The sequence below is a fragment of the Blennius ocellaris genome (assembly GCF_963422515.1).
Source record: "Blennius ocellaris genome assembly, chromosome: 15".
Lineage (NCBI taxonomy): Eukaryota > Metazoa > Chordata > Actinopteri > Blenniiformes > Blenniidae > Blennius > Blennius ocellaris.
The window spans coordinates 10111341-10122058 of NC_137664.1; the positions used below are offsets into that span (position 1 = coordinate 10111341).

General features: G+C 37.0%; 3 protein-coding genes across 3 annotated transcripts; 2 read left to right on the top strand and 1 right to left on the bottom strand.

The window, feature by feature from the left end:
* Positions 1-293: 293 nt before the first annotated feature.
* Positions 294-2443, top strand: gal3st1b (galactose-3-O-sulfotransferase 1b; the record flags this gene model as incomplete). Its single annotated transcript, XM_080510329.1, has 2 exons — positions 294-415; positions 1291-2443. The coding sequence occupies 2 exons, from the start codon at positions 294-296 to the stop codon at positions 2441-2443; spliced, it is 1275 nt and encodes a 424-aa protein (XP_080366455.1).
* Positions 2444-4355: 1912 nt separating this feature from the next.
* uqcr10 (ubiquinol-cytochrome c reductase, complex III subunit X) lies at positions 4356-5035 on the bottom strand. Its single transcript, XM_080510488.1, has 2 exons — positions 4871-5035; positions 4356-4685 (listed from the first exon to the last, which is right to left on the bottom strand). Exons 1-2 carry the CDS (start codon positions 5009-5011, stop codon positions 4635-4637), a joined length of 192 nt encoding a protein of 63 aa, XP_080366614.1. The 5' UTR covers positions 5012-5035; the 3' UTR covers positions 4356-4634.
* A 55-nt stretch (positions 5036-5090) lies between these two features.
* zmat5 (zinc finger, matrin-type 5) lies at positions 5091-8958 on the top strand. The gene is made up of 6 exons (XM_080510652.1): positions 5091-5136; positions 6647-6819; positions 7066-7128; positions 7220-7300; positions 7727-7835; positions 7942-8958. Exons 2-6 carry the CDS (start codon positions 6693-6695, stop codon positions 8087-8089), a joined length of 528 nt encoding a protein of 175 aa, XP_080366778.1. The 5' UTR covers positions 5091-5136; positions 6647-6692; the 3' UTR covers positions 8090-8958.
* Positions 8959-10718: the final 1760 nt, after the last annotated feature.

Sequence of the window (10718 nt, forward strand, 5' to 3'; positions counted from 1 at the left end):
CAATGTAGATCTCGTTTCACCGATCCCTTTTCAGCAGTTAAAACACCATTAATTGAACTTACCTTAAAAAGACCAGGCTTGATATGTCTGTTCACAGCAGTCACACTACTGCTTTGACTTAATGATGTAACAAGGTCAATATTTCACATGAAACCTGCAAGCTGGTTCAGAAAGAAAACAATATAATCCACAGGGGTGGTGGGTGGGTGGGGGTGATCCAGGAAGTTGTCTTTGTTTTCTATGTAACCATGCAATTCTCGAATTGTATTTTCAGGTAATCTGAGCCCTGAAAAATGTCCGGCATCAAAGGAAAACAGTGCACTGCTGTAATGCGAGGACTACTCCCCTGGTTTTTACTGACCAACATCATGCTGTTGCTGTACTGCCTGACAAACCCGAGTCAGGTGAAGCTCAGGTAATATCACAAAGGAAGGTATTTCAAGAAAATACTTTAAAGTGTCAAGTATAGAGTGTTGTTGAGTGATATTTTGTGACTGGAAGACATTAATAGGTGGAGTTTTGGATTATAATTGGGGACGGAGGATTAAATACACTCAGAGTCAGATGATATTCCCCATCTTACTCCTGCTCACATTGATATAAACGTATTTCAGCTGCAGATCAGACAAAACAACAACATAAGTATAGATATATTTTAGAATTCAAGTAAAGCTGCATTGTGAACTTTAATGCATCACATTTTGGACTTTACTAAACTCTACATGATCTATCACAGTCACACCATATACATTACATTCAGATTCACTCAAGTGAATTTTACTAGCCTAAGTAAAATGAAACAAAGCATGCTGAGTGAGTTTCTGAGTAAATCTCAATATATACTTAATATATTTTTCTGTGACTATGATGCTGCTACGAGATTTGCTGCCAAACAACATTTCATTATATTTTTATATAATGACAATAAAGCTTCTTACTCACTTAAATTTCAAGTAATTTGGAAAAACTGATCAAAATCTTGCATAAACTGCATGTTTGTCCTATTGCCTAAATGAAACGAATATTATTAGTACTATAAAAGGCTAAGTGTGCTTTATATGTATATACTTCTTGGCAAAAGTCCTTCACGTGTTCATAATTTGACAATTTAAAGAAACACTTTAAAAACCAACACAAATATCAATATTTAACAAAAATATTGAATATTTTTGTCACCATCAGCAATGTTGAAATTTTGAAGAACCAGGAATTGTCCAAATATGGCTACTTGCCAAATGAAAGTCGAGGATTCAACTACAGCATATTGAACTAATACAACTTTCTTTGCAGGAACCTCCAAGACGACACGTGTCCTCTCATCATGGCTAAAGCATCAAAGGAAAGTCTGAAAGTTCCCTCGCAAAGCGTGAAATCCCAGTCAGGAGAGTGCTCCCCCAAAGTCAACATCATGTTCATGAAGACCCATAAAACGGCCAGCAGCACCATCCTCAACATCCTCTTCAGGTTCGGGGAAAAGCACAAGTTGAAGTTCGCCTTCCCCGATGGGCGCAATGACTTCTTCTACCCCTCGCCGTTCCTGTGCTCGCAGGTGAAGGACTACACGCCTGGAGAATGTTTCAATATAGTCTGTAACCACATGCGCTTTGACCGTCAAGAAATAGCCAAGCTGCTGCCTCGAGATGCGGTGTACATCACCATCCTGAGGGATCCGGTGGACCTCTTTGAATCGTCCTTCCATTATTACCACAGGGCGGTCCCTCTGACCTGGAGGATCACTGGAGAGGACAAACTGTCGGAGTTTCTGAAGAATCCTCAGGCCTTCTACAGTCCAGAGGCGTACAACTCGTTCTATCTTAAAAACCTGCTATTTTTTGACTTTGGTTTTGATAACAACCTCGAAACAGACGACCCTCGTGTAATGACAGACATTCATAACTTATCTCAGTACTTTCATTTGGTCCTCATAGCAGAGTATTTTGAGGAGTCACTGATTCTACTGAAGGATCTACTCTGTTGGACCATGGAGGACATTCTGTACTTTAAGCTTAACGTTCGCAGAAGCTCGTCCGTGTCTCGGTTAACTCCCGAGATGAGAGCCAAAGCTTTGCAGTGGAACGGAGCTGACTGGAAACTCTATCAGCACTTTAATTCCACCTTCTGGGCCCGAGTAGAGGCTTATGGGACAGAGAGAATGAAACAAGAGGTAACTCAGCTTACGAAAAAAAAGGCGGAGATGGAAGTCATTTGCATTGATGGTGGAGGTGCAGTTGACGCCAAGAAGATTCAGGACAGACATTTCTCTCCCTGGCAGCCAGTCGGAGAAGCTTCTATCATGGGATACAACTTGAACAAAGACATTGATCCTAAATTTAGGACAATATGTGAAAAAATGCTCACACCTGAATTACAATACTTATCTGACTTAGGTGTGAATCTGTGGCTTACCAGGCTTTGGGGCTGGCTGAAGGATACTTTTTACTGACTTTGTTTTCAAGGTTTTTTTTTGTTTTTTTTATATTATTATAATTTTTTTTAATAGTTGTCAAATTTTATATGGACTTGCATATACAAAATAACAATCACTTGTGATGCATATTTAAAGTATATACCGTATATATATATATATATATATATATATATATATATATATATATATATATATATATATATCTATATATATATTTTTTTTAAATAAATGATCAATATAAAACATTGACCTTACTGACTTGTCAAAGATGGAGCTATGCAGCTTTTTTTTTTTTTTTTTTTTTACCTTATATTGTCTGAAATAGACTCATGCAACCTGACTCTTCTCATTCTGGATGTACTTGGTGGGCAACAGGACAAATGTCATGGTGAACTTCCATAAAATATAAAACGTTCTGAAAATGGAAGACTAAAGGAAGGCTCATCACAAAGAAATGCTGTGGAATTCCAATATTGTGTTTACACTTTTAAAATACAAAAACACAAATACATTTTGAAAATGTGTTTTTGATATTAATGTTACTTTTTGTTACAAGATATTACACCTTTGATTGATTGATATGTACACAAATACATCCAGAGTCCATGGTTGGCAGCTCTAAAGCTTTTGATCACCAACATGAAGTTTCAGTCTCCCTTACTAAATTAGATAAGCTCTAATTGTTTGTAACTACAGTCAGGGTAATGAAAGTTTGACCAAATTCAACCAGGAATTTATTCTGTGCTGTTGGTCATCTCAGTTCTTCCTTCCAATGTCAACAAAGCTCACCTCAGAGATAACTTCAGTAATTTAAGCAGGTGCACTGTCACAGTCAAGGTTTCCAGGTGAAATAATTTGCTTCAGCGGCTGTCTCCATGGTCAACTTTAATCCTAATCACTGCTGTCAATACATTTGTATTTCCTGTCAGTTTGTGTCTCTTGGGCGAAGATATTTGTCCACTCACCTGCAGATGCACAGTTCCCATATTAATCCTCCACAGTGAAAGTTGGCAACAGCAATTAAATGAGTACAGCATGATGGTTTTACCATGTCCTGGTATGACTGATCCCATTTCAGTCAAACTGGGTGAGGTGTCATGGACAGCTATGACTGTTGGTATGCTGCTGGAGGTGCATGTGTGGTGAAGTAAAACAGGAAGGTTGTGTTCCCCCCCTAGAGGTTTGAATGACAAGGGCACATAACACATTTGAATATCAGTGGCCTTGCCTGACCCTGCCTCAGCTGTTTACAAAAGAAGTTACCACCACTGGCACTGAGCATTTGAAAAGACTATGTAATTGTATATTTTGTTGATTCATATCAACAAAATATATGTTGATATATTTGCACGTTCCTTCTCCCTATTCCTTTTCAAACAGCAAAATATACAACATTAATATTTGTGTGCCATTATTGTATTTAAAAAAAAATTCTATTCACCTATTAGCATTGTCAGTTTTTCTTTATATTCAAAATAAAGGTCTACCGGAATGAGTGGTTAAAAAATAAATCGCTGTACCTGCTAAGCATCACCTCAATGCTTTATTTGGAGCCTTCACTGTGGTTAATATTTTGTTGTTGCTGAAATGAGTGAATTCCACTAACCTCATCTGTAATACCTTGGGAAAATCCCACACAAATAAAATTGTGTAACACCTGCATGCCATTTGATATTTACTCTGAGAAATTGCTATTTGCACTGAAATTTTCAGCCAGATGCACAAGAAAACTCAACAGAAGCTGCACCACAATGCAATCCGAATAAATTTACATGTTTTGGACATTTCTGTTACAGTAACTATAGAAAAATTACTAAAGATGTATGTAGGCATCTGGTAGAAAACTCGATATAATTAAGTAATCAAAACAATGGTGGCATGCCTTGCATGCTCAATGTGAGAACTCAAAACACGGCATAGTCTGAACGACGTTTACATATGTTTAATTTAACAATTTACAATCTGTGAGGAACATGAAGGCAAAACAATCACAAGGGAGGGGGACGATGCGAACAGGGGTCCATTAGTCCATCTTCACGGTGGTCTGGACCATCGGGCAGCTCTCACAGGTGCTCAGCTGGACAGGGATTTCAGCTTAATGTCCATGATGACTGCAGACAGATTCAGATGAGGAGTCCAGGAAGAATGGATAGTGGAAGTGTGACACCCAGTTGCACTTTAGCCTCGTACAACCCCGGGCCGCATCTTATTCCTCCTCATTGTTCTCGTAGTTATGTTTGATGTGTTTCCATAGTTTCTGCGAATAAGGTCAAATGTTTGATTATGGACAATATATGTATAAAAACAGACAAAACCACACGTGTTACTTAAGGACGAGACAGTGAGTGTCACTGTTAGGGGGAAGAGCTAAGCTAACATTAGCGCCGCTTCGCCCTCTGTTTACAAGGTCAGATGCATTAAAACGCAACAGGACGCACTTACCCCGCGGTTCATCTGCTCAAATATGGTATCACCGGCTTGATCAAATATCCGCTCAAAGAAAACTGCTCCAACCATGATGGTTACAGCGAAAGTTGACGTTCTCCTGAAGAGGAGGTTGTAGACGGACTTTGCCAGCGCCATGTCGGTGAGGACGTCAGTGCGCAGGAGCGGATGATGACGTGAATATCGTCGTCTTCAAAAGCGGAAGTAAAAATAAGCACGACTCAACTCTGCAGGTCGGATATCACGGAGCAGGATTTTTTCTGGTAATTTATGTTCTTTCTCGCTTCATTTTTTACGCAGACTGGGAAATATTGGTGGGCGTATTTCTTCAATGTATGGGAAAGTTAATTGTAGACAGTGAAGTGATTTGGTGAGGACTTATCACGCTCAAATAATCTTTACAACTGGCCGAGATAATGGGAGTAAGAACTAAAACGAAATCTAAATCAATCAAAAAACCTCCGCGTTTTGTAAAATCTAAATTAAAACAATACGGGATATTTTATAACATTACCAAAAAGTATTCTTAACAGACAATGAACAAGGTCTATTTGAATTAGATGTACGCCAAATATTACCAGTGTTTACACCCAAACACGTCAATTCAAATTGTTAACCAGTCAGTACCAATATTGAATAACAAAAGTAATTTCAACAATCTGCAACATTATCATTTTTCAAGTTTTTCCAGACAAAAACATTTACATTTTAAAAACTATTACTGAAGCATGTAATTATTCATGCATTTATACATTGTTGTTTTGTATATATATTTGTATTATTATTGTTGTTGTTGTTGTTATTTAGAATTTAAAAGATCACCTCAACATACCTTCTGCACTGCTTCTACCCTACTTTATCCTGATCAGGGTTACAGGACAGCTCGCTATGGGTTATGGCAACATACACCCTGGACACCAGCCCATCACACAGAGACAAACAACCACACACACATTCACACCGAGGGTCACTTTGGATCACCAAGTAACCTCACATGCATGTTTTTGGACTGTGGGAGGAAGCTGCAGTACCCAGAGTAAATCCATGCACACACACGGAGAAGATGCGAATGCCACACAGAAAGGCCCAACTGGTATTTGACCCCATGACATTCTTGCAGTTAGGTGAGAGCACTAACCACTGCACCACAGTGCTTCCCAAGATATACTTGAATAATTAAAAAACGAATATAGATCCAACTTTTGTAAAAACAAAATTTCAATTAACAAAACTTGTTCTCACCATGCAAAAATTAAAACCAAATGACTACATAGACAAACGTGCTAAAAAAAAAATCTATACTCATACCCTCATATTTCCAAACTTTAGGGAGCACTTTGTAAACCAGCAGATGGCAACAAAAGACAGGTGGAAACTCATGGCTGTCCACATGTTCTTGGTGTTCCCCATGTTAATAGGCTGCCAGCTTGTGTTTTCAGTTCTTAATCAAAACAATATAATCTGTCATGTGTGACTTAAGAACACAGAACCAAATAATGTAAACAAACACATTAAATCCACATGAAATGAGAATTGATGTTCAACTACACAGTCAAAATGTGCCCAAGCTCTTCTAAAGTGTGAATGCATTATATAAACTTACCGACATGCTTAGAGTATGTACATGTTATTATATTTGTCCTTTTATATGTTCAGGATTTTGGTTTGTCAACAAGTCATGTGGTGTCCCACATGACACTGTTCACCTTTTCAATCCCCCTTAGTCTTTTTCAACGTTTTCTTTTTTGCTGTTTGTTTGTTTTGTTCTTTTAGGTGTATTAAAAGGAGCATCTTGCTTGTCTGAATATAGGCCTGCACCATGGGGAAGAGGTACTACTGTGATTACTGTGACTGGTCCTTTCAGGATATCATGCACAACAGGAAAAAGCATCTGAATGGTGTTCAACATCACAGGGCGAAAAAAGCCTGGTTTGATCTTTTCCGAGGTGAGACCTGGAGTGTTTGCAGCAATTCTGGTCAAATGATACGTTTCAAAACCAGGCAGTGATACCGTACCCAGAAATTTTGTGTTCACAGTAAAGAAAGAAGTCCTGAGCCTGTGTGTTTAAGGTCATGATTCAACAAAAACATGTTTTCCATTTCATATTCGCATATTCCCTATCCAACTGTCTGTTTATGTTCGAAGATAATATAAACCATCTTCACGGATGCATAAATATTGTTTTCCCTAGACTCTGGAGCTATTCTGTATGATGAGCAGGCAAAGAAACCCTGCAGAAAGTTTCTCCAAAAAGGTAACAGAACAGTTGAACCAACCCTTTTACTAAAAAAAAAAAGAAAGCTCATATCATTGTTTTTCTAATCCTTTTCAATTATTTCATGTAGGATTTTGCGATTTTGGTCCATACTGCAGGTTTTCTCACATGTCAGAAGAGGAGCTGTATAACTTGACAAGGCTGGTGGAAGGTAAGCTGTAACAAGTCGTTGGTGTTGTCAACAGGCAAATAATAATCAAATAACATTCTAGCGGCTGTGGATTTATGTCTTATAACTAACGCCAACACAAGATCTTTGCTTATTCAAACTGTGGCAAAGTGTGGAAAAGTCCAGAAAAGCAATAATCATAATTTTTTTTTTTTTTACTGAAAGAAAAACCACTATATTATAGCAATAGTCTGTGTTGCCATTTATAATAATTTCTCCCATGTAAAGCCCCTTTTAAAAGAAATCTTGTTATGCATAGCAGCAATATGAATTCAGTGGTTTTCAGATTTCATCATGACTTTGATGACACCAACGTGATTGTTTCAACCTTTTTGGATCTCGGGTTGTCCAAGGACTAGTTGCTGTGAGTGCCGGATAATAAAGAGTGGTGTTTTTCTGTTCACCCAGACGAGAGACGGCACAAAGAGGACTCTGAGGACACATTCATGCCTGAGCGCAGTATAGAGGAATGGCTGGCGAGAAGGGAAAAGAAGCAATTGGCTCTCACGAGCAAAGGGTACGCATGGTCTTTTTGTTTCAGCACATAGCTCGACATGGTTAGCCTGACTAATGATCATTCCAGCTGATTTCTAATTCAACCGTTAAAATATTTATCACTGCAGAGATCTAAAAACTGAGGAAGACAGTGAAGAGGGTCAAACACAAAGTGACGTCCTTCAACAGCTCCTCTCCATCCCTGACCTTCCACCCTCACTTCTGCCTCCTCCACCAGGCGGATGGAAAGTCAAAGTGGACTCTGAGTGGGGTTAAGAGACGCTCACTGAGAAGCACGTGCGAAGGGAGATTTCAGAAAAGCTTAATTCAGAGAAGAAGGGTTTCCAAATGGAAAGCGATTTCAGCTTCCACCAAGAAGCTGTTGCAGTAGATGACACTGGGATGCTGCAAGTCTGTACGTTATCTGCTATACTTTCATTGTTTGGTATTTAACATAGCATCCGACAATAAAATGCTCATTATAATAAAGTATTTGCATCGATTTCAAAAGAAACTCCACACATCGTTTGCATAAACTGACATTTTAACAACATCAGGGTGACAAAGGGTTTAGTGCTGCAACAGTCAGCTGCCGAGTGGCCTTAAAGTGAAACTCCTTTGAGGAGTTGCATTTGATGTCATACCATCCCACAAGGAGTCAGTGATTACTGAGCTGATGGAAATGCTTTTTTGTTTTATTTTCTCTTTGTCTTGTATTGCCAGAGGAGTTTACCGATCTACTCTCTTCTTTTTATTCCCCAACCCAGCCAATAGACGCTTCTCTTTTACCTCGTAAATAGGAGAGGGCAAACTGATCACGTACATGGTGAAACTTTATTAAAAAAAAACGTCATTGCCATAAGCTTTTCATTCGTTATCAGTGAGCACCATCCACTAATCAGGCTGCTGAGAAAGGTCTTGATATAGATTTACACCAACAAACTTTAATTTGTGCAGCGTATTATATGAAGCTAAGTAAAGCTGTGGTTCTTTTTTTTTTTTTATTTGTTGATAAAAAATTTTTAGTAAATATTATAATAAATAGATTGGCATGAACATTGAAGTTTTGTTCTTTGCATTTTTTGGGGTATAAAAGTAAACCATGCTGAACAGACAAGGCTGGCGTCATGGCATGCGATGGCAGGACCAGGAAGCAAAAGCAATTCATTCAACAAAGGCGGTGAGAAAGAGGACAAATGAATACACAAGCAAACCTTCTGATCTGAAATGACTAAAGAATTACAACATTTCTTGTGAACTCAAATCTGTTTTCTTTTTCTTTAATGCTCTTTCAGAGCTTGGCAGTAATGCGAAAGACCACATCCAAGTGTGCATTTTAATTTGGTTGATATTGCTTTATTTTTTTTATTCATACACAAGCACAGAAAACTGCTCTTGTCTTTATTGCACTTTTTTATTGGACTACATGCATCTAGACACCACATACATTAGTGTATAACTGATGCAGTAACCTCTACATGTGCAGTAACAATTACAGAAACAAAACAGTGCAAGATATTATCATTGAATTAGCTGATCGTGTCACACAGTTGGAAAGTACAATCAATTATTTGTGTAAGTTTAAGGGACTTCTAAAAATAAAAAGGGGAAAAATATAGTGTACTTTTTATACTTAAGTTACTGATAGCTTGTTTGAATAATAAAGAGATTTTGTAACACATTCATTAAATTTTCCATTTTTTTAAGTCTTTGAAGTTACCTCAACAGTACAAGAGTGCTTTTTTAAACTTTCAAATGACAAAGGCACAAAACAGAAGACATCCACAGTCCAAATAAAATCAACAATTAAGACAATTTAACAACAAAGTCAACAAAAACTCTTCTCATTAAAACATTGTAACATAGAGAATAGGACAATATTTGCTTATATACTTAGGATTTGGCACAATGACTATCGTTTACATTCACACAAAACCTTATCTTACATGATATGTTCACATGAAGAGGTAATGTGATGTCATATAAATAGATTTTACACAAACAGCTACTATATTCATATTTAAACGAGACAAAATACAATTTTTATTGCCAGAATGATTCTCAGTGTTTTATACTTTCTCTCTTGCCGTATAGCTTTGATAACCTTTAAGATAAAAAGAGCAAGAAAAAATATATAGCATTTTGTAAAACTTGTCAGATCTGACAAATATTTGTTCAAGAAAACATTCAGAAAAATGAATCTTAACAAATCAGAAAAAGTTAATGTGAGTGCATGATATTAATACACACAAGAACTCGTATCTGAATGTCCAGTCAATCTGGAAATTATATATCAGAAAACTGATTTTTTTTTTTTTTTTTTTTTTTATGTTTTTCCTGTTTGTTTTTTTACAAAACATTATGCTTGCATTGATAATAAAATCACAGATATAATGTTTTACTTATCGAGGTAAGAAAATATAATCATGTTGTACTTTAAACAATATATTGTTTTGGTGGTCCATGTAAAAGCCAGAAAACAACATTTCTCATGATATGTTAAATTATTGTTCACAGCGTACTGCAAAATATTAAGTATTTAGATATTGTCTGCACATCCACAGAAGATAAATAAATCGACATTTACAAGAAAATGTCAAATACTGAGATTGTTTTTTTCTTTTTTCTGTCTTTTTTTGCAACAATCGCTTTACAAATTGCATAATTATTTGAACACATACATCAGATTTCAAAAAGTTGATCTCACGCACATAAAACACACAATTATTTCTAATTCATTTTACATGCAAGTGTGCCATGTGAATTATTTCATATTCATTTGCTATAAATGTTACAGTTACTACGAAGGTTTATCTAAACTCTAAAACTTCTTGAATTAACTTGTAGCTGCTAAATCAGTTCTGACAGCTGCTCTCTTGTCCTCCGCTGTCGCTCATTAAATCTC

Bases quoted from the DNA above. Each gene is read 5' to 3' on its own strand.
- uqcr10 (XM_080510488.1), bottom strand. From the start codon at position 5,011: ATGGCGCTGGCAAAGTCCGTCTACAACCTCCTCTTCAGGAGAACGTCA. The intron at 4,686-4,870 runs GTAAGTGCGTCC...CCTTATTCGCAG, and splicing joins TTGAGCAGATGAACCGCGGG to AAACTATGGAAACACATCAA.
- zmat5 (XM_080510652.1), top strand. From the start codon at position 6,693: ATGGGGAAGAGGTACTACTGTGATTACTGTGACTGGTCCTTTCAGGAT. The intron at 6,820-7,065 runs GTGAGACCTGGA...TGTTTTCCCTAG, and splicing joins CTGGTTTGATCTTTTCCGAG to ACTCTGGAGCTATTCTGTAT. The intron at 7,129-7,219 runs GTAACAGAACAG...TATTTCATGTAG, and splicing joins CAGAAAGTTTCTCCAAAAAG to GATTTTGCGATTTTGGTCCA.